This window comes from Pelodiscus sinensis, chromosome 5 (genome assembly GCF_049634645.1).
Source record: "Pelodiscus sinensis isolate JC-2024 chromosome 5, ASM4963464v1, whole genome shotgun sequence".
NCBI lineage: Eukaryota > Metazoa > Chordata > Testudines > Trionychidae > Pelodiscus > Pelodiscus sinensis.
This window is the reverse complement of record NC_134715.1, coordinates 80,857,978-80,884,058: the sequence shown is the minus strand read 5'-3', so window position 1 is coordinate 80,884,058 and position 26,081 is coordinate 80,857,978. Positions and strand designations below refer to the sequence as shown.

Below are 26,081 nucleotides of genomic sequence, written 5' to 3'. Positions count from 1 at the left end.
TAATAAAGAAATTCAACCATTCTATATTAGAAACAAAAGAAAACAATCAAGTTCTGACAACATACAGTCTCTCTGAGGAGGTCTTATAACCCTAAGAGATATTGTGTAGCAAGTGTGCACTCCAGTGCCAAGGCACAAGGGGAGTGGGTTGATGTATGGACAGGCATACTTCAGAAAGGGTTCAGAATGTTATTTCTTTCCATTAACACTATTTATTCACACTTCTAAATTGTGAATCAAATAAATGTAGGGCAGAACAGGAACAGCAGCTAGCTAGGTAGGAAGTAATGGAATTAAGATTTGTGACATGCCAGACCATTGTGATAATATTTCATCACAAACAACCCTCAACAGCCCTTCACATAATTTCAGGAACAAGAAGGTAAGATAATATTAAATTCATCCTTTCAAACTAATGGCTCATGTATCTATTAGGTAGATTTTTTTTTAAATACTGCTACTGGCCCCAATTCAGCAAAGCCAATATTCATGTGCTTAACTTTATGTGTGTGCTTAAATCTAGCCCTGTGCAGCAAAGTAGTTAAGCGTGTGTTTAAAATTAAGTCACTTTATCTCCTTGTGTACCCATTGCACATGGGTAAAACAGATAATGAGTCCTTTCTCCTACTCTTAAGTTTTTCAGGACAGGGACTCTCTTATTATGCTATGTACAGCACCTATCACCATAAGGCTCACGGGGCTCCTGCCGTGGCCTGGGCCTCTGAAATCTACTGTAATTTAAATTATAATTACACACTTGGTAATCTCTGTTTACGTCACTGATCTGCCAATAGTTATTTGGAACACCCATCCGATTATATTCTTCATTGAGACCCACAAGCTTCCATCCTTGTTCTCGCTCTTCTTTATCTAACTTAGGGTTGAAAGAGAAGCAGTAGAGCTCTTCATATTTCACTGAAAGAAAAAAGAGACCATAAGACAGGACAATAAATCTGAGATGAGACCAAAGTGTCTAAGAACAAAGCAGGGATGTTATTCTCTGTATGGCTTTCTAATCAGAATCATATGTGCAAACGCCCATATACTGATATTTAATCACTTAGCCTATGTCTACACTAGCAGAGAAAGTTGACCTAAGATGTGCAACTCCACCTACGTGAATAACATAGTTGGAGTTGATGTATCTTAGGTCAAATTACTGCACAGGGTCAACAGGAAAAAACAAGAGAAATCCGATCAACAGGAGAAACTCGATGTCCTGGAGATTCCAGGTGGGAGATTGGGTATCACTTGTATAGATATGTGGACAGAATTGGCAACAGGGTTTGTTGCAGGGATAGGTTCCTGGGTAAGTATATCTGTGGTGTGGTATGTGGCTGCTGGTGTGTAGTTGCTTCAGGGTGAGGGGTTGTTTGTAGGCAAGTAGTGGCCTGTTTTGCAAGGTCTGTGAGAGTAAGGGATAATTTTCCAGGATTTGTTGTAAATTGTCAATGATGCATTGGAGAGGTGTCAGCTGAGGGCTGTTGATGATAACCAGTGGCGTTCTATTATTTACTTTGCTGGGCTGTCCTGAAGCAGGTGACTTCTGAGTACTTGTCTGGCTCCGTCAGTCTGTTTCTTCATTTCTCCAGTTGGGTACTGTCATTTTAAGAATGCTTGGTAAAGATCCTGTAGGTGTTTGTCTCTGTCTGAGGGATTGCAACAGATACAGTTATATCTTGATGCTTGGCTGTAGACAATGGATTGTGTAATGTGTCCTGGATGGAAACTAGAGGCATGTAAGTAAGAATAGCTGTCAGTAGGTTTTCAGTATAGGGTGGTGTTTGTGTGACCACCATTTATTTGTACTGTAGTGTCCAGGAAGCTGATCTCTTGTGTGGATATGAAGTGATTTAACTGGCTTTCAAATACAGTATGTATATATAAACAGTGATAGAAATGTAGCCGTGTTAGTCTGGTGTAGCTGAAACAAAATACAGGACTATGTAGCACTTTAAGGACTAACAAGATGGTTTATTAGATGATGAGCTTTTGTGGGCCAGAATTTCTTCCACTATTTGATCTGAGGAAGTGGGTCTGACCCACGAAAGCTCATCATCTAATAAACCATCTTGTTAGTCTTTAAAGTGCTACATAGTCCTGTATTTTGTTTTATATATAAACAGATATTTTATGGCCAAACTCCACTAACAGGTAGTGTGTTCTGTGCCTGAGACAATCCTACCATTCTGTATATAAATGGCAGAAAACTGGTGATTAAAACTATAACACATCACAAGTTCAAGTTTCATCCTCTCACTGTAAGGTCCTTATAGCTTTTGGATCAAGGATTTTAGTGTGTTAATAAACTAAATAATTCTGGTAAACTGACCACATCTGTTGTCAAAACATCATGTATTAATAAATCTGTTTCAGACTAACTGTCTTGAATTCAAACAGGTTTTAACACAGTCCTCAGTTTTCTGTATTCTGTGTCCTTGATAAGCAGAATACGTCAAAAAATAAAGAACATGAACTCTTCCATGAATTTAATAAAAATGGTTTTCATATTAGCTTCCATCTTCTTCTGCAGAAACCATTTACTGTACTTCCATTTAATTATAGATTATTATTTTTAGATATAACATAGTAATAAAAAGCAGGTTAAGTTTCCATTAAATATACAGAATGTGCAATCTAGGGAAAAAATAAAGCTAAGCATATCTCTGGCTTCTAATGACATGATGATTTCCATAACTAAAAAGCTTGTGTGGTTTGTGATGTTATCAACAGTCCCTTGGAGAATTCAGTTCCCTCTTTAGAAAAAATTAACAAATTTGAGGCCAGAAAGAAGGGAAAGTTCCCTTGTTAAATATCTGTGACCCTGACCCTGAGCTCAAGATCACCAAAGTCATTTAAAGAAAGAAAGAAGGAAGATGACAGAAACACAGTTTGATAGCTTTAATATTGTTCTGTGATTTTTGCTATAACACAGGTTTATGAAAGTTTAGTCCTGGTCTATGTTTCCTTTGCTTATATACAACTGTGTATAATTGTTAAGTTTAACCTGAAAAAGAAATTTCAAATAAAAAATTTGTCTGGAATCCTGACATTTGTTTTATTTCCCTGTTGCCCAAACTAGCTGAATATAGCTACACTTCAGCTATTTCCTTTCCATTGTTCCTGATCATAAAAGTAAGTGAACACTTTCATAAATATATCAAATTATAATATACATATCCTGGTTGTATGTAAATCTACCCTGCCTATCATCTCAATCATTAATATCATATGGTAGTACATAACATTTTTCCAAATGCGTAATTTGTGTCTTAAAGCTTAGTTGACATTTTACCCTCTACAATATTCAGGAGGTAATATAACATAGTGTGTTATAGTCACTGAGACAAATTCTGTTGTTGTACAACTTCAAAAGATACTGTGAAATAAAGGGTCCTTACTAAGCTAAAGGGTCAAATTCTGCTTTCAGTTGTACCTGTGCATGCTCTATTAGAAGTTGACAACTGAAAATAGAATTGGGCCCTATACTTTAGTTAGGCCACCTTAATTGTTACAAATGCATTATAAAACATCACTAGAGAAGATCTTATGCAATGTCAGGTATGGTATAATGCAGCATCATTTTCAAACAGCTGGGAATAGTCCATTGACAACTTCCACTCCTCTTAAAGGGTGCTCAATCAGGCTAATTGCCGACAAGCATTAATATCTAGTGCTGCTTTCCCTTTGCATACCTGGCCGTGCCAGACGTATTAAGGATATGTAAACATCATGGCAATCTCTTTCCTGAGGTATGATAAGCTGGATGATCTGAAAGTTCTTGCAGCGAATCAGCAAAGGGCAGCCAGTAGCAGTAGTGGCCTGTTTCTCAATGGAAGAAATTTGGCTGTGAAGAATCTGAAAAAGAACAAAATTTTGTTATGCCAAGAAAAACGACACAGTTGTGGTAAGGAGAAGTAACACACTACACTTATTTTCCATGGTCTAAACAGTAGCAGAGACATTTCAGAGAGCCCTCACAACCCTCCTCTTTTTTCTTTCCTCTTTTTTCCATTTCCAGGTGCAAATGATAGGAGACCGACATTGTTCCTATTATAACCCAGAAGAAAAATTTCTCTAATGCTTCAAATATTCAAAGGGTATTACAAATGCTAATTCTTGCCAACTAATAGCTTTTTTAAAATGTAAGCTAATGGTTATGAAAGAGAGATCTCTTTTTTCCAGCTTTATAGTTAGAAGTCAAAATAGCACCAGTTACAGTAAAAGCTTTGTTATCCGGCATGTTGGGAGAATGGGAGATGCCGGAGAATCAAAAATTCAATTTAACTGGGAGTTAAACTTACTAATGTAATAGCAATTTTCAAAGAATCAAAATATAATAAAATGAATAAAGTATAAATAGCATATAGGTACTCACCAATCTTAAAGTTGTACGGTACTGTAGAATGATCAGTTTCTTGAAGCACTTAGGTGTACACAGGGAAAGTTTTCTATACAGTAGGTTATCTTGTGATGCTACATACCAGTATGGGCAGCGCATGGCCTACACCCAGATCACTAAAAATACACTTAAAGCTAAAACTATAAAGAATTTAATTTAGTCTTTCTTTGATGATTCAGAAGGCACTTCAGGATCTTGCAGTGCCTGAGGGTCATCACTATCAACATCAATTATCATTGTTCAGTAGATGTAGAAGGTGTAGGAGATTGAGCTGAATCAGCACTGACCCTAAGACACACCCCAGAAGCTGCTCTTCTGAATGAGTTCCTGTTACCAACTTGCTTACTTATCTTCTGCCTCTTTTGCATAAAAGTAGAGTGCAGAATGTGCAATTGCATAACGTCCTGGGCAGTATAACATGGCTGCCTTTCTGCAAATTTAATTATTGTATCAAAAGCTGATGCAGCCTTTTCCCATGTTATTTTGTCCTCTTCACTAAAATCTTCTTCTTCACTGCCTTTATCAGTATCCTTTGACTTTTCAGAATTAAAAACATTCTCTATTCTTTCTGTATCAGTAACAGTCTGTGTCACTTCAACCTCCTTGTCAGTTTCAATCCACTCTTCTATCTCACTTTCATGAAGTTTGTTGATTGGGTGTGAAGAAGGAATGTCCTTCACCCTTTCAAGAATTTGTGGGGATGTGTTTTTTCCAACTCTTACTTTAAAACCTTCATCTTCATCTTCATCAGAGGACACTTCTGTAGACATAACACTAGGCCACAATTTTCTCCAGGCTCTCCTTAATGTGACACTTTTAACAGAATTCCAGGCACAAGCAACATTAAAAATTGCATCTTTTATGTTATAACGAGATTGAAAGTCCTGTATAGTACCTTTCTGATTGATCAACTTTCTCAGGAAATGCCTTCTGTAATAACATTTCATATTCTGGATAATGCCTTGGTACATAGGTTGAATCAATGAAGTAACATTGACAGGCAGAAAGATGGTAAAAATATTACCAGACACTAACTCTGTTTCATGAGAATGAGCTCTACAATTGTCTAGCAATAGAATAGCTTTGCTATTTTCAGGTAAGCCTATTATTCTAAAATGTTCTTTCACTGCATGTACAAAAACATGATGAAACCAATCAAAAACAATTTTTTTGTCCATCCATGAATTACTTTGTGCTTTGTAAACAACAGGCAGTTGTGCAACACCTTTGAAAGCTCTAGAATGATTATGTTTTCCAATCACCAAAAGTTTTATTTTATGTGAGCCTGCAGCATTAGCACACATAAGAACAGTTAGTCTGTCTTTATTTTGCTTAGAGCTAGATTCACTTGCAACTGTTAGGATAGAATTTGGCAAGCATTGCCAAAAGAGGCCAGTTTCATCAGCATTGTAAATTTGTTCTGAGGATAGATTATGTTCAGCAATTAAATTTCTAAAAATTTCACAGTATTTTTCTGCAGCTTCATGATCAGCCAATTTTTGTTCACTGGATACATTTAGCTTTCTAATGCCATGACGAAGTTTAAAACATGAAAGCCATCCATCAGAAAATGCACATGGCTCAGTCAATTGCATTTGCTTATAAAAATCTTTTGCCTTTTCAATAAGCATTGGGCCAGAGATAGTGGCACCCTCCGATCGTTTCAATGAAAACCATTCATATAGAACACTGTCTAGCTGCTCTAATTTAGGCATATGCAGAGTACGGCGTTGTTCAACAGCTTTATTTGATTCACAACTAGCAAAAAATTTGAGCAATTGTCCTTTCTGAGCCTTGATGTCATATATAGTGGATGAGCCAACATTGTACTCTTGCATTAAAATATTCCTATTCTCGCCCTTTTCAAGACGTGTACAAATATCTATTTTCTGTTTTAATGTCAACACAACTCTCTTACGCTTCTCTCCTTTGCTTTTAGCTGGTATTTTGGATGCCATAGTTGGAAAGTGATGCTGATATTTTACAATAAACATAGGACAATACACCAAGTAATAAACCGACCGATCACAATGGCGGATACAAACAGAAAGAACAGCATTCGGCTCTTCTTGGCTAACTTGAGCGTAGTCCAACTGCTCTCGGAAATACTCAGGTCCCGAATAACTTCAGCATCGATTCCAGTTAGCTTCGGCATCGGTCCCAGTTACTAGATTGAAGATTTGTATTGGGAGATATCAGAAATGCCATTTTCTAGAGGTTTGTGGTTGGTAAAATGTCGGATAACACAGCTTTTACTGTATATAATTTTTTTTTTAAATCCAGGCCAAAACTTTTCCCCTCCCCGCTGGCAAAAGGTCAAATATCATATCTTATGTAATGATACTACAATAAAGGGGAGAATTGGAAGGAAGAAGGACAGAATTTATGGTTAATATCAAATGGACAATAAAATTAGCTACTAAAGATAGACGCACAAATAGCATAGCGAGGGAGGCGCATCAGTACCTAGATAGATATAGATAAATTAGGTAGACTTGACAAAATAGACAAACTGCATGAACAGACAGATAAAACATGTGGACAGAGATAATAAATTACCTCTGTGTGAGGGGTAAACTATTTTTGTATTAGTAGAAGATGAAGATCACCACCACCAGAAGCTTATGTGAAAAAGAAAAGTCTAATACATAATCATACCCAAGTTTCTTTACGAGTTTCAGACACGTTTTCCACAAAGATGACATGAGTAGCTGTTAAATACAAAGTCCCCGGTGCAGCTTTCTTAGAAGATATATGATCAATTAAGCGGACATTTTCCACCTAAATAAAAATATGACATAAAGAAAAATAAATTAAGACATGAAAGTCTGATTTTAGTGTAGTGCAATCTCATTTCCGATACTTGTACCCATGATGACAAAGTAAATCAAAGATATTTTATATGCTAAAACATACGACACATTTTGCCCTTTAAACAAAGAATAGCACTAGCTGAATTATAGCAGAGGTTGTTCCAGTTATATAAACCATTATAATGGATTCTAAGACTGAAAATATTTTAAAGAAAATAAATGACTCCATGAGTGAAATATACAAATATTACATTATACCTGATACTTGGGTCCTGCCTATATATTTCATTCAAGGAAATAATCTTTTATACCATTGTACTTATTTTCTTTAACAAAACAAGCAAAAAGTACATCTGGGCCCATATTCTGCCAGCAAATACATGCAACTGCCATTGACCTCAATGGAAGCCATATGTATATTCCATATCCCGTGTATAGTTTCACACATGCAATCCTGTTCATTAGATAAGAGAAGAAATAAGTGACTTTAAACTGGAATATGGGGCAGCAGAAATTAGGGATCTGAATTTTACCCAGAGGCCTTGTCTTCACACTGTGGAACTTCGACGCTGCCGCGATTGATCTTCCGGAGTTCGATTTAGTAAGTCTAGTTAAGACTTGCTAAACTGAACTCAGAGGGCATACCCATTGGTGCGTCCACAACTCCTGCTTTGCACGACATCACCCCTGCTGTGAGAACACTACCACAATCTGCTTAAGGCAAGCTGACTCCAGCTACATATTCTATGTATACTATGTATTCTAGATTTGTGTTCCTTAAGCCAAGCTGCTGAGTCTACGGCATACTTGGCTTAAGGATGTGATAGTTCTTGTTTTGTTTTGCTATGGTGTAGCAGCTAAGAATATAGTTTGTTCCCTCACCAAAATCTCACCAGGTAACCAAGGGTATGACTACACTACAAAGTTAATTCGAACTAACAGACATTAGTTCGAATTAACTTTGATAGGCGCTACACACGCAAACCGCTAGTTCGAACTTAATTCGAACTAGCGGAGCGCTTAATTCGAGCTAGGTAAACCTCATTTTACGAGGACTAACGCCTAGTTCGAATTAGCTAGTTCGAATTAAGGGCTGTGTAGCCACTTAATTCGAACTAGTGGGAGGCTAGCCCTCCCCAGCTTTCCCTGGTGGCCACTCTGGGCACCACCAGGGAAACTCGTATGCCCCCCTCCCGGCCCCGGAGCCCTTAAAGGGGCACGGGCTGGCTATGGTGCCCATGCCAGGTGCAAGCCTGCCAGCACCCAGCCAGCAGACCCTGCACCTGGCACAGCTCGAGCCAGCCACCCGATGCCCCTAGCCCTCCCCCTCTTCCTGGGACCAGGCTGGTGGCTCCCGTGAGCCTGCCTGGGTCCACAAGAGGCGGGCGCCCGCCTGGTCTAGTGCGGAGATCGTGGACCTCATCCACGACCTCCGCACTAGGCACAGGACGGTGGCCGTCTAGGGCAGGATAGCTGCCAGCCTGGCCACCCAGGAGCAGGTGTGCATGAAAATCAAGGTGGTCCACTGAGACCCCCGACCCTGAGCCCTGAGCTTACAATGGCCGTACTGGGTCAGACCAAAGGTCCATCTAGCCCAGTAGCCTGTCTGTCAACAGCGGCCAACACTAGGTACCCTGGAGGGGATGGACCGAAGACCAAGCCATTTGTCTCGTGCCATCCATCTCCAGCCTTCCACAAACAGAGACCAGGGACACCATTTCTACCCCCTGGCTAATAGCACTCCATGGACCCAACCTCCATGACTTTATCTAACTTCTCTTTAAACTCTGTTCTAGTTCTAGCCTTCACAGCCTCCTGCAGCAAGGAGTTCCACAGGTTGACTCTTTGCTTTGTGAAGAACAACTTTCTGTTATTAGTTTGAAGCCTGCTACCCATTCATTTCATTTGGTGTCCTCTAGTCCTTCTATTATGGGAACTAATGAAGAATTTTTCTTGATGCACCCTCTCCACACCACTCGTGCCTTTATAGACCTCTATCATATCCCCCCTCAGTCTCCTCTTTTCTAAGCTGAGAAGTCCCAGTCTCTTTAGCCTCTCTTCATATGAGACCTGTTCCAAACCCCTGATATTGTAGTTGCCCTCCCCTCTCCCACCCTCTCTCTTCCCCTCTCCCACCTCCTTTTCCCAGTCTCCCCCAGTTTTGTTCAATAAAGAGAGTTTCCATTTTTGAACACACGTGTCCTTTATTTTGTACATCAGGAAGGGGGGCTAGGGAGGGGTAAGTGGAAGGAGGTGAGGGAGGAATGGGGTACGAGACCCCGATGGGGAGGACTGGGCTGGCTCTGTGGTTTTCTCGGAGTGGAAGCTCTCCTGAAGCCCCTTGATTGACCCCCCCTCCGGATGGCAGCCTGCGGCAAATGCAGCTGGCCTGATGGCCGAGTGCTGTGATGTGCTGAGTGTGGGCACTCAGGGCACTCCAAGCCAGGACTGCTTTGCAAGCGGGGAACCCCTGAGAACTGTCTGTCTGGGGTGGGGGTCGGGTCCCTTTAAGCACAGCCCTCGGCTATCCTGAGGCAGCAGCTCCACACTCTAAGTCCTAATCTGATGCCCTGCCGGCACTGCTTCCGGCCATCCTTAACCTCAGTTCAGGGTCCACTCAGTGTGGACATGCTAGTTTGAATTAGCAAAACGCTAATTCGAACTAATTTTTTAGTCTAGATGCACTAGTTCGAATTAGCTTAGTTCGAATTAACTAATTCAAACTAAGTTAGTTCAAATTAGCGCTGTAGTGTAGACATACCCTAAAGGACTACTGGTTCTTAGATGAGTACAGAATGGCTACAAGGGGAATAACATAGAAAACAAACAAACTCAACATCAGCATTGCCAAACTACATGTAAATAATGAAGGACAATAGCCTCAGTATGGAAAAACGACACAGTAAATAACAATTTAAACTAGTTGTAACCAGAAAACGTGAAGATAAATACATTCCATGATGCAAAAGCATAATAAGAAGTTAGATGATCCATCCCCAACACATAAAAACATAGTTCATTTGATGCTGTACGCAATGACAGTTTAAACATGATGGTGATCATAACCCCCCAAGTTTATAAATGAGCCACTAAAGAACATGTTAGGCGCACACAAGATCATTATCAGGGACCTTCAGCAGACATTGCTCTTAGGGCATGTCTACACTAGAAAACTATTTCAAAATAACATATTTCAGAATAATAACTCCTGAAATAACTATTTTGAAATAGCATGTCCACACTACAGGAAAGTCATGAAATTAGTCCAAGGCAGGCTCCCTTAATGTGGATGCGCTACCTCGACCGAGAGCCCCAGGAAGCAATGGGGAGTAATTACTCTGAATGACTCTGGGGAGTAGCTATTTCAAAATAGCAGTAGTGGAGCATCCACACTACTGCTATTTTGAAATAACTATTTCAAAATAAGCATTATTCCTCGTGGACAGTAGGAAATATTATTTCAAAATAACAAGCTCCTTATTTTAAAATAACGGGCTTGGTAGTGTGGACGCGCCGCATGTTGTTTCAAAATAAGGGGAGTTACTTCAAAATAACTTCCTAGGATGGACCAGGGCTTAGGTATTGTGAGAATTTAAGGAACATAAAGGAGACTGAGCTCATTTGACCACCTAAAATGTCGGAATTCTATGAGTTTCATAAAACTCCCAACTACTAAACCCTACAGAATCAGTTCACGATCAGGATTTATTGATGACTGATGAAAATTAATTTTAGATAGTAGCTTTCCTCTTTGTATGATTAAAGATTTTGTATGTTGGGAAAGGTATTTATTTAAAACAAACAGACAAAAGAACCATCCCGAGTATAAAATAAATAATAATAATAATAATAATTAATAATAAATAACAAGTAGGGGGCTGCAGCCCCTGCTCACTACACTCGTCAACCCCTCTCTCTCTGGCTGCTTTTGCTTTGCTGAGAGAGCCTGATGACGCCTGCTGACGCTGATAAAATATTCATAATCAAAACCAACTTAACATAACAAAACAAAATAATAAACACAAAAACCCCCCAAAATAAAAAACATCCATCCAAAAACAATCCAGTCCCTGCAGTGACTCCTGCACCTGACAGCCCCTCCCCAGGCCCGACCCCTGCCCACTGTGCCCCAACAACCTCTCCTTGAGCCCAGACCCTGCAGCGCCCCTCCCACTGGTGGCACCCGCCAGACCCTCCCTGTGCCTGCCTCAGCCCATACAGAGATTCCCGCATGCTACACCATCTTTCCCTCCCCGTACCCACCCCAGTCCCTGCAGAACACCCAGCCCTTGCACCCTGACAACCTCTCCCCATGCCCAGTCCATTCAGTGAACCCGCCTTCTGCCCCTTGCCAACTCCTCCCCATGCCCAGCCTCTGTAGCAATTCCTGACTGCTCCATCCCCTATCCTTCCCCATGCCTGGGCCCTGCAGCACCCCCGACTGCTCCATCCCCTATCCTTCCCCATGCCTGGGCCCTGCAGCACCCCCGACTGCTCCATCCCCTATCCTTCCCCATGCCTGGGCCCTGCAGCACCCCCGATTGCTCCATCCCCTATCCTTCCCCATGCCTGGGCCCTGCAGCACCCCCGATTGCTCCATCCCCTATCCCTCCCCATGCCTGGGCCCTACAGCACCCCCGATTGCTCCATCCCCTATCCTTCCCCATGCCTGGGCCCTGCAGCACCCCCGATTGCTCCATCCCCTATCCTTCCCCATGCCTGGGCCCTGCAGCACCCCTGATTGCTCCATCCCCTATTCTTCCCCATGCCTGGGCCCTGCAGCACCCCTGATTGCTCCATCCCCTATCCTTCCCCATGCCTGGGCCCTGCAGTACCCCTGATTGCTCCATCCCCTATCCTTCCCCATGCCTGGGCCCTACAGCACCCCCGATTGCTCCATCCCCTATCCTTCCCCATGCCTGGGCCCTGCAGCACCCCCGATTGCTCCATCCCCTATCCTTCCCCATGCCTGGGCCCTGCAGCACCCCTGATTGCTCCATCCCCTATCCTTCCCCATGCCTGGGCCCTGCAGCACCCCCGATTGCTCCATCCCCTATCCCTCCCCATGCCTGGGCCCTGCAGCACCCCTGATTGCTCCATCCCCTATCCCTCCCCATGCCTGGGCCCTGCAGCACCCGATTGCTCCATCCCCTATCCTTCCCCATGCCTGGGCCCTGCAGCACCCCCGATTGCTCCATCTCCTATCCTTCCCCATGCCTGGGCCCTGCAGCACCCCCGATTGCTCCATCCCCTATCCTTCCCCATGCCTGGGCCCTGCAGCACCCCTGATTGCTCCATCCCCTATCCCTCCCCATGCCTGGGCCCTGAGGCACCCGATTGCTCCATCCCCTATCCTTCCCCATGCCTGGGCCCTGCAGCACCCCCGATTGCTCCATCCCCTATCCCTCCCCATGCCTGGGCCCTGCAGCACCCGATTGCTCCATCCCCTATCCTTCCCCATGCCTGGGCCCTGCAGCACCCCCGATTGCTCCATCCCCTATCCCTCCCCATGCCTGGGCCCTGCAGCACCCGATTGCTCCATCCCCTATCCTTCCCCATGCCTGGGCCCTGCAGCACCCCCGATTGCTCCATCCCCTATCCTTCCCCATGCCTGGGCCCTGCAGCACCCCCGATTGCTCCATCCCCTATCCCTCCCCATGCCTGGGCCCTGCAGCACCCCCGATTGCTCCATCCCCTATCCTTCCCCATGCCTGGGCCCTGCAGCACCCCTGATTGCTCCATCCCCTATCCTTCCCCATGCCTGGGCCCTGCAGCACCCCCGATTGCTCCATCCCCTATCCTTCCCCGGGCCTGGGCCCTGCAGCACCCCTGATTGCTCCATCCCCTATCCCTCCCCATGCCTGGGCCCTGCAGCACCCCTGATTGCTCCATCCCCTATCCTTCCCCATGCCTGGGCCCTGCAGCACCCCTGATTGCTCCATCCCCTATCCTTCCCCATGCCTGGGCCCTGCAGCACCCCTGATTGCTCCATCCCCTATCCTTCCCCATGCCTGGGCCCTGCAGCACCCCTGATTGCTCCATCCCCTATCCTTCCCCATGCCTGGGCCCTGCAGCACCCCCGATTGCTCCATCCCCTATCCCTCCCCGGGCCTGGGCCCTGCAGCACCCCCGATTGCTCCATCCCCTATCCCTCCCCATGCCTGGGCCCTGCAGTACCCCTGATTGCTCCATCCCCTATCCCTCCCCATGCCTGGGCCCTGCAGCACCCCCGATTGCTCCATCCCCTATCCCTCCCCATGCCTGGGCCCTGCAGTACCCCCGATTGCTCCATCCCCTATCCTTCCCCATGCCTGGGCCCTGCAGCACCCCCGATTGCTCCATCCCCTATCCCTCCCCATGCCTGGGCCCTGCAGTACCCCTGATTGCTCCATCCCCTATCCCTCCCCGGGCCTGGGCCCTGCAGCACCCCCGATTGCTCCATCCCCTATCCCTCCCCATGCCTGGGCCCTGCAGTACCCCTGATTGCTCCATCCCCTATCCCTCCCCATGCCTGGGCCCTGCAGCACCCCCGATTGCTCCATCCCCTATCCCTCCCCGGGCCTGGGCCCTGCAGCACCCCCGATTGCTCCATCCCCTATCCTTCCCCATGCCTGGGCCCTGCAGCACCCCCGATTGCTCCATCCCCTATCCCTCCCCATGCCTGGGCCCTGCAGCACCCCCGATTGCTCCATCCCCTATCCCTCCCCATGCCTGGGCCCTGCAGCACCCCCGATTGCTCCATCCCCTATCCCTCCCCATGCCTGGGCCCTGCAGCACCCCTGATTGCTCCATCCCCTATCCCTCCCTGTCCTACCCCGTTGCTGCATCCTGCGAGTCCCACCTCATGCCTGCCCGGTCCCTGCTGCACTCCCCACCCTGTACGCCATGGCAGCCCCTTCCCGTGCACAAACCGAGCAGCGTCCCGTGCTCTCTGCCCCACTAACCCGTTCCCACGCCTGGCCTCTGCAGCACCCCCCACTCGCTTCTGTCTGGCCACAGAGTGGGGGGGTTGGGAGGGAGCGGCTTTGCACAGTGCTCCAGGGGCCAGATGAGTTGGTTTTGCTGCTATTGAAGAACTACTGAGATCATAACTAACCAAAGCTGACTACATTAGAATTCATCTCTGAAATTAAAAGTGTATGTAGTTTTGGTATAGTATACAGGTAAGGCTGAACCCCATTCTTGTTAGAAGGGAAGGGCTCAGGTATTTAGTGCATAAAACACAACTACTACAAAGGGCAAACACTGTTGATGCAGTTCAGTGTTATATTGGTCCAGTGTTCATTGAAATAAACTTCTGTCTTCTATCAGCTTGGCACAGTCTGTAATTTTCCACAAGACTAAGGTGTGAGGTGCAGCTCACCATATCATTTAGAACACTCCACTGTATAACCATGTGCCATTTTTCCTGCAGCATCAGGGCCTCTTTTATAGTGAACCTGCTGTACCCCCTTTGTTGGTATACTTATTTCTTCTCTCCAGAGCTTTTCTTGTGTGCGCCAACAGTGCCAGAGAGATAGAAATGGCAGACGAAGTCGGGGTGCTAGAAAGGAAGACTGGGCAGTGAGCATGTATGCAAATATTACCTAAAGAAAGAATTCTGGAGGACTTGGGATTGACTTGACTTCTGATCCAAAATAAAATATAGCCCTGAGACACAATGTGAATGGGGAAAAATATTCAATAAGCTGTTCTCCAGGTGTGCAATGGAGAAGGTATCCTACACAAGCTCAGAAATGTTAGTCTGAATGGCCAATTAACATAGGGTATGTCTACACAGCAAAGTTATTTCGAAATAACAGCTGTTATTTCTAAATAACTTTACTAGAGTCTACACAACCAAACCGCTATTTCTAAATTAATTCGAAATATAGGAGCGCTTATTTCGAATTTAGTAAACCTCATTCTAAGAGGAATAACGCCAAATTCGAAATAGCTATTTCAAAATAAGTGCTGTGTCGACACTTATATCGAAATAGGGGGCTTCCAGCCTTTCCAGGGTGCCCTGGTGGCCACTCTGGGCACAACCAGGAAAACTTACTCTTCTCTCCCCTAGCCCCAGAGCCATTAAAGGGGTAGACCCTGGCAACAGTGCCTATGCCAGCTCCAAGCCTGCCAGCCCAGAGCCAGCAGTGGCCACCGGGGCCTCTGACCCAGTGGCCCCAAAACATGAGCCAGCAAGCCACTGGCAGTCAGCCCTCCACCGCTCCCCAGGAGCAGTCTGCCAGCTCCCAGGAGCCTGACAGGGGCTGGAGAAGGCAGGCGCCTTCCTGGTCCAGGGTGGAGATCATGGGCCTTATTCAGGTTTGGGGGGGATGCCCCCAAAGTCCATGATCTCAGCCCTAGATGGGGGAACATGGCCGTCTATGGTAGGATAGTTGCCAGCCTGGCCACCAAAGGCCACATGCGAACCCAGGAGTAGGTTAGCATGAAAGTCAGGTTGGTCTGGCGAGAACCCCAACCCTGAGCCCAGAGCTTCCCCTCCCCCTTCTTCCCCTTGCTTCCCCCTTCCAGCTCCCTCCTCCCAGGTTTCCCCCTCCCCTCTTCCACCCTCTCTCTTCCCCTCTCCCATCTCCTTTTCCCAGTCTCCCCAGAGGTTCATCATCTCCCCCCCCCCAGTTTTGTTCAATAAACCCAGTTTCTATTTTTGAACATACATGTCTTTTATTTGACATCAGGAAGGGGGGCTAGGGAGGGTAAGTGGAAGGACGTGAGGGAGGAATGAGGCACAAGCCCCCGGTGGAGAGGATCACGTGCAGTGTTAAAAAAAGAGGAATAGGAGAATCAGTATTTTAACTTGGTTTTAGCAACACAGAAAAGTCCCAAGTATGCTGATAAGAGTGTGTTATAAGCTGCCTGGAGAGTGATATATCAAAATTCAAAGTATGAATTCGCAATAGCACATTTGCAGACTTCTGGAGAATTGCTAGAAATTAAGTCAAAAACAGAATAATGCCATCACCTGAAAACCACATGCATGTAGTATCCAGATTGAGTGTATTGATCCACTTTACAAAATAGGAAAGAGAAATCACCATGATTTTATACAGAAGCTTTCAAAACCATCTTTTGCCAGTGTGGTAGGAAAATTCTTAAATCATAAAATCAAGTAAGCTCCCACAAGGCCAGTTATAATCTCTTTTAAGCAAAAATAAAACTGCTAGAAAGCCTGGGTGAAGTCTTTTCCCAGGACCATATACTTCAGAGGTCACATATTAGAGAAAGGAAGAATGGAAGAATCACAACACAACCCCAGTAAACATTTGGTATCAAGTGAAAGATGGGATACCATGAAAAAAGCCAACTGAATATCACACAAAACAGTGATTCAGATACGAAGTATTTTTAAGCTGACATTCTAAAAAGAACCATGTAATGGGAGGAATATACCCCATCCAGTGCAGAGTGAATGCACCCTGTGAATATGTCCGCTTGACTGCCCATGACCTTATGGCTATAAGGCCTAATGGTCAGTCAACAGGGTTGCCTCCTCTCTTGGAGCTGAGCAGTCCAGCAGCAGCCATTCAGGGAAGCACACCACCTCCTAGGGTTTGACGGCCAGGGTACAGTGATCTGGACCCTTGGTGCTCCACCAGTTCCCAGCTCAGGCTCCTATCAGTGGTGAGGGTTTCTAATACAGGCAGTCCCTGAGTTACGCGGATCTGACTTATGTCGGATCCGCAGTTACGAACGGGGTTTGCTGCCCGTCTCCCTGGTCTGCTGAAGACCAGCAGACCAGGGAGACGGGAAGCAAAGCCTCTGAGGACGCCGGCAGCGGGACAGCCGCGGCACATCTGGGCTGTCTGCTGCCCGCGTACTCCGCGGCTTTGCTCCACGTCTCCCCAGACCAGGGAGACGGGGAGCAAAGCCGGGGAGCACGCGGGCAGCGGACAGCCCGGACACGACGTGGCTGTCCCGCTGCCAGCGTCCTCAGAGGCTTTGCTCCCGGTCTCCCTGGTCTGCAGGCGTCCCCAAGTCAGCCGCTGCTAAAACTGACCAACACTGACTACAGGAAGCCCGAGGCAGAGTTGCTCTGCCCCGTCTTCCTGGAATCAGCCGCTGATCAATTTCAGCAGCAGCTGACTTGGGGATGCCTGGGGTTCTTAAGTTGAATCTGTATGGGTATGTCTACACTACAACGTTAATTCGAACTAACCTAATTCGAACTAACGGATCCAGACTAAAAAACTAGTTCGAATTAGCGTTTTGCTAATTCAAACTAGCATGTCCACATTAAGTGGACCCTGAACCGGGCTTAAGGATGGCCGGAAGCAGTGCCGGCAGGGCATCAGAGGAGGACTTAGAGCGTGGAGATGCTGTCTCAGGCTAGCCGAGGGCTGTGCTTAAAGGGTCCCGACCCCCACCCCAGACAGACAGTTTTCAGGGGTGCCCCGCTTGCAAAGCAGTCCTGGCTTGGATTGTCCGGACTACTCACACTGGGCACATCACACCACTCAGCCATCAGCCCGGCTGCACTTGCCACAGGCTGCCATCTGGAGAGAGGGGGCAATTGGGGGGCTGCAGGAGAGCTTCCACCCCCAGAAGCCAGCAGAGTCAGCCCAGTCCTCCCCATCGGGGGCTCATGCCCCATTCCTCCCTCACCTCCTTCCACTTACCCTTCCCTAGCCCCTCTTCTTGATGTACAAAATAAAGATAATGTGTCTTCCAAAATGGAATCTGTCTTTATTGAACAAAACTGGGGGAGACTGGGAAAAGGAGGTAGGAGAGGGGAAGAGAGAGGCTGGGAGAGGGGAGGGCAACTAAATTGATCAGGGGTTGGGAACAGGTCCCATATGAAGAGAGGCTAAAGAGACTGGGACTTTTCAGCTTAGAAAAGAGGAGACGGAGGGGGGACAGGATAGAGGTCTCTAAAAGCAGGAGTTGGGTGGAGAGGGTGCATACAGAAAAGTTCTTCATTAGTTCCCATAAAGAAGGACTAGAGGACACCAAAGCAAAGGAATGGGTAGCAGGCTTCAAAGTAGTAACAGGAAGTTGTTCTTCACGAAGCAAAGAGTCAACTTGTGGAACTCCTTGCTGTAGGAGGCTGTGAAGGCTAGAACTAGAACAGAGTTTGAAGGGAAGTGAGATCAAATCATGGAGGTTGGGTCCATGGAGTGGTATTAGCCAGGGGGTAGGAGTGGTGTCCCTGCCCAAGGTTTGTGGAAGGCTGGAGAGGGGTGGCACGAGACAAATGGCTCGGTTGCTGTCTTCGGTCCATCCCCTCCAGGGTCCCTAGGGTTGGCCGCTGCCGGGAGACAGGCTACTGGGCTAGATGGACCTTTGGTCTGACCCAGGACGGCCATTGTAAGCTCAGGGCTCAGGGTCGGGGGTCTCAGTGGACCCCCTTGATTCTCTTGCACACCTGCTCCTGGGTGGCCAGGCTGGTAGCTCTCCTGCCCTAGCCATCTACTTTCCTGTGCCACGATGTCTGCACTAGCCCAGGCGGGTGCCCACCTCCTGCGGTCCCGGGCAAGCTCCCAGGAGCCGCCAGCCTGGTCCCGGGAAGAGGCGGAGGGTTGGGGGGCATCGGGTGGGTGGCTCAATCCGTGCCAGGTGCAGGGTCTGCTGGCTGGGTGCTGGCAGGCTTACACCTGACACGGGCACCGTAGCCAGCCCGTGCCCCTTTAAGGGCTCCGGGGCCGGGAGGGGGGCAGACGAGTTTCCCTGGTGGTGCCCAGAGTGGCCACCAGGGAAAGCTGGGGAGGGCTAGCCTCCCACTAGTTCGAACTAGGCTTAATCCTCGTGGAATGAGGTTTTCCTAGTTCGAACTAAGCGCTCCGTTAGTTCGAATTAAATTCGAACTAACGGAGTGCTAGTGTAGCGCCTATGAAAGTTAGTAGTGTAGACATACTTTATGTAAGAACTGGCATCCTGATTCAGCCTGTTGAGCAACTCTTCCTCCGGCTTCCTGTAGTCAGCCGCTGGTCAGTTTCAGCAGCGGCTGAATCTGGAATCTGGATGCCAGTTCCGACTTACATACAGATTCAACTTAAGAACAAACCTACAGTCCCTATCTTGTACGTAACCCGGGGACTGCCTGTACTGAGACAGCAGAGATCCAGATCAAAACATGCTGACTGTTGCCAGGAGTGCAGCTGCTACATCCTCCTAGGCCACTTCCTACCTTGTCCCTTGTAACTGAGCACTGGGCATCTCCAGGGTTCCCAGACTTTTGATGGCTCCCAGTCACTGGTGGTCAGTGAAGGCAGGGCTGAGGGAAGCAAGACCCCAGCCCCACCTCCAGCCCCGCCCCTTCTGCTAGGCCCTACCCCTTCTCCACCCCCTGGGTTGTGTGCTTCCCCCTTCCAGCCATGGGAGGGGGGAGTGGGGAAATGGGCACGTGCTCATCTCAGTCTCTCCAGCCACAGTGGAAGGCATACTGTGACACGCCACACAGCACACCCAAGCCCAGCCTACCCTCTTAAGCGCCCAGCCCAACCCAGCCTCGGAGCACTGGAAGAGGAAGGAGTTTGCACCACATGGCCAGGCCTGGCCTCCCCAGGCCTGGAGCACTGGGAGGGTGGGCTCTGGAGGCAGCAACACTCCACCCCCAGATAGGGTTGCCAGATGGTTGAAACAAAAATACCGAACGTTCCCCCCCCCCAAAAAGCCACCGAGAAAAAATTCTGTTGAAGGAAAAAAAAGGGGGGGGAGACCAAAGTTGTTGAGCAAAAGAAAATAAAACAGCATTAAAATAGCATGTCCCTTTAAGAATGAGTGCAGGGATAGGAACAGGGGAGCGGTTGAGCACTAAGACCCCCCCCCCCTGGTCAGCAGCCATTTTGTGCTGGCAGCCTTGCAGAACCAGGTAAGCATGGGGCCTGGGGTCGGGGAACTGGGGGTGTTGGGCGCTGAGTGTTTGTAGGGTTGCCAGGTGCTCGGCATTTTCGCCTCCTGGCCAGGGGGAAAAAAAACAGAAAATACCAGACATCTTAGGTGTCTGGTATTCTCTGAATTTTTTTACCGGACAGGAGGCGAAAATATTGGACTCCTGGCAACCCAACCTGCAGAGCACCTACAGCAGGTGTTCTGGGGGCAGAGTGCAGGCAGGACTATGCCTGGTGGTTTGAGAAGGCAAAGTCTTCCCCTACCTTACATACCTAATGCCCATGCACCCAGTGATCCTGGGTTCCAACAAACCACTGCCAGTGTCTGGGTCACTGCATGAGCTTCAACATCGCTGGTTCCCTTGTCTGAGCCTCTGGCACTTCCTGGGCTGAAGCCCCCACTGTGTATTCTACTTCCTCAGCTGTTAGTCCAGACTGAGCTACTCTGCTTCCTTTTATACAACAGCTGCACCCAAATCATTATTAGGCTTTTCAGAGTACATGGACTGGGGATGTTAACAGGTAACTGGTTAACTGGTACCCGGGAAGCAGCCCAGTGCCTGTGGTCTGCCATGAATGGAAGGCTGCACCAACACTACTAGGCCCCCCACATGGAGCTGTCAGTTTCTGGCCCCGCACAGGGCTGCCACTTCCAACCGCACATGGGGCTCATGGCTCTGCTAGCTCTGCACGGGCTGGGAGCCAGCAGCCTTGCCCAGGACTGGAAACAGCTGGCATGGAATGGCCGAGGCCCATGGCGAAGAGGCCGCTCCATCCTGGCCATGGCAGGCAGCAGGAGCCACTCCAGCCCAGCTAGGCTGGAACTCCCCTTCCACCTGCCCTGATTTAATTAGTTAACTCATTAAACTTAATTTTTAACTGGTAAACGAATTAAACAGGATTTTACATCTCTAGTGTGGTTCAGAACAAACTAGAATTATTTCTTATCAAGCTACTGAAGCAAAGGGAAAAAAAAGGTATGTTTGTAAGAGAAAAGGAACATAGTGTCCTTAATGTTTACTCAGTGACTTCAGTGAGTTAAGTAAAGAAAGAGTTACAATTAGTGAGGACCTCAAAATTTGGCTCAGTAAAAACTGCCATGATTCACTGATTTGTCTTGGCAAGTGCTCACATGATCTATGTCAAGCTTCAACTGCACTGGCAGAAAGCTAAACCATTTCTGAAAACAGATTTACTAATAAACTAGCCCTCTGGGAACTATTTTTGTGCATCTAGCACTATTTCTAGAAGCAATGTGAACTGAGCTAAATCGGGATCGTGCTGAACTCTAAACTCCCAACACAGGACTCAATGCTGGCATAGTATAGTAACTCTGTCAAGGGGACGCAATCCACACTATACAGTTTAAACCCATAAAGTTTAGAACTGTTAGCATGGATAGGGCTTTATGGCTACCACTTCTTAAGGGAAATATTGTACATTTGCATTGTTTGGACCTGTTCCTGTAATCCAGGACTACACAACACGTGGCCAGCGGGCCATATGCAGCCCACAGCCCATTTGTTTGCGGCCTGCAGTGCAGTTTGGGTTTACATGGAGCTCAACATGCAGCCCGCAGGTGGGAGCCAAAACAAAAAAGTAGTCAATATAATGGTCTTCTGTTGATAGGTGTTTTAGTAGTTAAATTCCTGGACTGCCATTGCTCATTAAAAGTGCTGTCTGTCATATGGGTGGAAATTGAGTAAATATTACATTTTATTAATATCAGCAGAACTGACCTACATGGGGCCTGCATGTAGTGTAGTTTTGCCTTAATCTTTGTATTCATGCACGTCGGTGCTAAAGAAGCTATTTGCATATATTTGCATATATATTTACATGTATATGCAATCACACTTAAGTTGCAGCCCTCAGCATGTGCAGTGACCCTCGGCATTGTGGCTCCTGGAGCTTCCAAAGTTGAATAGCCCTGCTGTAAACCCCTTTCCGATCTATATGTTTATTTATTTGGAATTTGGACTGCATATAGGTGAGTCTCTGAGATGACTCCCTTTTTTATTCTCTATTAGTTGCATGATTGTGATGAGCAAGTCCTGTGTAAGATTTGACTCCTTTGATCAACTTAATGAAATCTTAGAGCTACCGGTTCTCTTTGGGTGCATCTATACTGCACCCATAGCTCAAAATAGCGTATTTCAAAATTCGGCGCTGTCTACACAGCACTTATTTCAAAATAAATCACTATTACAAAATGTTCCTCCAGTGAGTCAGCGTGGCCTCCCAGTGACCCAGATGAGGAAACTCTTCCAAAGACTCCTAGGTTGGCAGTACCAGAACAACCCAGCCCCGTCCACAGGAAACAGAAAGGCAGGGCCGGAGGTCTAAAAAGAGGAGCTCCAAGCTCAGTTGGAGCTCAGCTGCAGAGCAGGCCAAAGGCCCCAGCCCTGAAGAGAAAGGTCCTGCCACCCTGCCCTCAGAGGGAAGACTTGGTTAGGCCGCTAGGGCCACTGCCGGGTCCTGAGAACTGGCCCGGGCTGCCATGGCCACTGGTGGACCCTAATAACTGGACAAGGCCATGGAGGCCGCTGCCTGGGCCCACAGATTTACCCAGACCCCCAGGACTCTTGCCAGGCCCAGACAACTGGGCTGGACCACCTGGACCTTTACCCGAACAGGACCCAGAGCCTATGGACACACTGCCAGCACCTCCGTCCCCAGCTGATCCCGAGGAAGAGCACCCGAATCAGGTAGGCCTCCAGGAGGAATGGGGTAGTGGCCCAGGGGAAGACGACCCCAGGGCGGCTGAGGAGCTGGAGGTCAGCTGGACAGCATGTTATGGTTCGGATCCCCACTGACCAATATACCTGGTCAGCGTGTTGTGGCTCGGATCCCTGCCGACCCAGTGGCCACCACGCTGCCACTGCTAGAGCCCTGAGCTGGTGTGGAGTGGGCGAGCCTGCGTCTTCCTGTAGGAAGAGAAACCCCTGCACTTGTCGACTCTCCGCCAGCAAGGAGACTAGACCCCTGGCTCAGCCTGTAGACAGGCCTGGGCTCTGAACTATTTGGATTGTTTAATTGTTTATGGACCGTTTGCTTACAGATTGCTGGCTCACCCTCACGCTGGGCCTGGCCTCCCAAACTGGAGCCTTAAAACCCATAAACTAACTGTTTGTTTGTTGCCCTGCCCTGACCCAGGGCCTGGGCTCATAAAACTGCCTCTGGGTTTACCTAAAACTGCTTAAATGATTGTTTGCTGCGCTGCCCCGAACAAGGGCATGGCCTCTATAACTGATATTTGGCCTGTAGTCAGGCCTGAGGCCCTGTACTCTGGCAGCTCATAGTGTGTCAGCATGGCCTCCCGCTGACAGGGATTATTACAGTCCATTATTCCTCATGGAATGAGGTTTACAGGGACATCGGAATAGCAAGACTTATATCTAATATATAAAGGAGAATGTTTGTAAGTTTGTGCGCTAATAACTTGGACACTATAAGAGCTACCGCAACCAAACTTTGCATGGGATAACCTTTCCTCCAGGAGAAGGTTTTAAGGTACTTTTGGACCCACTTGGACCCGAGCTCAAGCTGTAAAAATCAAAAAGTAACCTGCCGTGCTGTGCTGCAGGGGCCGCCCTGCCCACCCTAGGTCCCATGCCTGCCGCCCCGCCCACCTAAGGTCCCGTGCCCCCCTCCCGCCTGTGAGGTTACATAAGCAACCCTCTTTCCCCTGTCCCGTGCCAGCACATAGTGCCCCGACCCTCATACACACAACGGCTCAGGCACCTGCCCTGCCCACCGTGGCACCTGCAGCCCCGGGCGTGAGCTGGGGCACCCCTCCCGCGTGTTACCTCCCCGCCACCCGGGGTCACACCCCCCCCTCTGGGGATGACGCGGACTTATATTTTAATCCCTATAGAAATCAGTGCAACTTTTCTACCATTCAAAAAAGATAACGGACTACTGTTTTTCTACATTTTGTTCCTCCGGTTTCCTGAGCAACGTCGGGTAACTCCAGCTAGTTTTGAAATAATGGGCACTCTCAAAAGACACAGAATACCTATTTTGGGATACCTCCAGTATCCTGAAATAGACATAGCCTTTCTGTCTAAAGGTGAACTCCATTTTTTTGCAAAAAGTTTGAGAAATTGTGACACAGGCAGAAGTGCAGGTGGGTCTTTCAGATAATATCCACATAGCCTGGAGCTAGGGAATAAAATTTCAGCATAAATTCCTGACCACCCCACTACAGCTCTCTTCCTTTCCACATTTCTCAGCCAGATGAAAAAGCCAAGCCAAATAGTGTCTTGTAAATGATCTTCTAGAGGAGAAGAGAATACTGTTAGCGTGCCCAGTATGGAAGGATACAGTATCTTTGTGTGTTTCAAAAGATGTAAAATCAAGGTTTACTATATAAAACTAGGAAGCATATTGGAAATTAAGAATTTAGGGCAAAATAAAATATTAATGTAATATCTAATTCACTACTGAAGGGAAACTAATAATTATTTTACTTATTTTCCTATTTAATTTACCTAAAACCATTCAATTTTTTCATGTAAAGATGCCACATAATAGTCTGCTGCAGTGGAGTGCCATAGAATCTGGGAGTTTAGCCACAGAATTTTGGTCAGGCTATCCAATGAATGATCAGGGGCCTTGCCTAACATAAGCCACACATGAAGGAGGACAGATTTGAAATGGATAGTAAAAGACAAAAGGGAGTTAAGTCTAGCTTTTAAATACAGGGGAGAGCTAAAAATGCTCATATGGGAAAGAAGAGAAAAAGGAAGAACTGTCTGTCTCAAGTCTGTCTGTCTTCAGAGTCATGCCGGCCTCTGCACCTAAATACAATTTCAGTCACTTATCAAACTGTGTTCCCCAAAATTTATTTTTGCTTGAAGACTCTGGAGTGTGTAGGCTTAACAGAGAATGTGGAACTCGAACAAAAGGCACTCAAGGGACTTACTTTGACTATTGCAACCCCTTACATGGGTATAAATAAAGTTTACCAGAAATGCTATTTGTAATACAGCACGGATGAGTGAAAAAAAGGCAAAAATAGATGTTAATGGGAAAGCAAATTAAGAACAGATGTTAGGCACTTTTTACAGAGAATAAACTTGACAAATGACCTCTGGACAAGTTTGCTGGGAGGTCATTCAAGAGAAAGATGTCTTGTTAGGAAAAAGCATGGGCCAAACCCTTATTCAGGTCCTATATGATTTTTTAAAAAGTTTAGCATGTCAGGATGGTCCTAAAAAGTCCCTAAAAGTATTTCTGTACCCTAATATGTTTTCACATTTGATACAGATATTTTTGGATAATAAGCACTGACAGCAGGAAATGTATTTAAATGCTTCTTTAATCTACTGCCTAACTAAATATTACATATGGCAGAATGAAAGTACTTCCAACCATGAGACAACTTTTTAAAATATGAATAGGGCAGGGGTTTGTTACCATGTCACTGCAATACTGGGCAGCTAGGATTAGTTCTATTTTTCATGTCCTTTATAACTTTGCACAGAAAAGCATTTTCAGCTAAAATAACGTGAACCAGGTTTTTAAGTTTAGCCCTGTGTAAACTGCACTGAAGCTTCAAGGTAGGAGTAGCGCTGAGAAGCACTGTGCTTCACAGTCATATCTTTGAGTCATAATTGCTCTCCCTCTCTCTCCTTGCCCCTGGGCACAGTAAATGTTTGCATATGACAGTGACATTTGTCTACCTGCTTCAGTGCCATAGATTAACAGTCTCACTTCAGAAGTGTCAAATACAGGTTGCATCTCCCAAATCTAGGATTATCTTGTCCGGCAACATCTGTGGTCCAGCATGACCATGGATGTTCCTGGATGAGAAAGTCCCGGGGCAGGTGGGCCAGCAGCGGGGAGCCTGGTGCAATCCTGCCTGTCTACTAGCAGTGCGGCTGCAGCAGCCTGGGAAGAGAGCGATTGGGGCTATCTGCTGCCCAGCAGTGCGGCCTGAACAGCAGCAGGAGAAGTCTGGCCAGGCCACATCTGCCTGGGAGGTAATGGGGCCACAGTGGCGGCGACGACAGTGTGATTGGGGCTGCCTGCCAC

At 46.9% G+C, this 26,081-nt stretch overlaps 1 protein-coding gene and 1 long non-coding RNA gene across 4 annotated transcripts in view; one reads left to right on the top strand and one right to left on the bottom strand.

The window, feature by feature from the left end:
• MTMR7 (myotubularin related protein 7) overlaps positions 1-26,081 on the bottom strand; it is a 77,746-nt gene that overhangs the window by 37,271 nt on the left and 14,394 nt on the right. For 2 of the 3 annotated variants that reach the window (XM_075930347.1, XM_006128430.4), the window contains 3 exons: positions 7,061-7,183; positions 3,696-3,858; positions 758-915 (listed from right to left, as the gene is read on the bottom strand). In XM_075930347.1, coding sequence (XP_075786462.1) covers positions 758-915; positions 3,696-3,858; positions 7,061-7,183 — 444 coding nt within the window. Of the gene's footprint in view, positions 1-757; positions 916-3,695; positions 3,859-4,378; positions 6,570-7,060; positions 7,184-26,081 lie in introns of all 3 variants that reach the window. The other variant, XM_075930348.1, reaches the window with a different exon arrangement.
• The window catches only part of LOC112546677 (uncharacterized), a 28,767-nt gene continuing 25,069 nt past the window's right edge, over positions 22,384-26,081 (top strand). The window contains exon 1 of the long non-coding RNA XR_003090390.2: positions 22,384-22,750. This is a non-coding gene — a long non-coding RNA (uncharacterized LOC112546677). The remainder of the gene's footprint in view (positions 22,751-26,081) is intronic.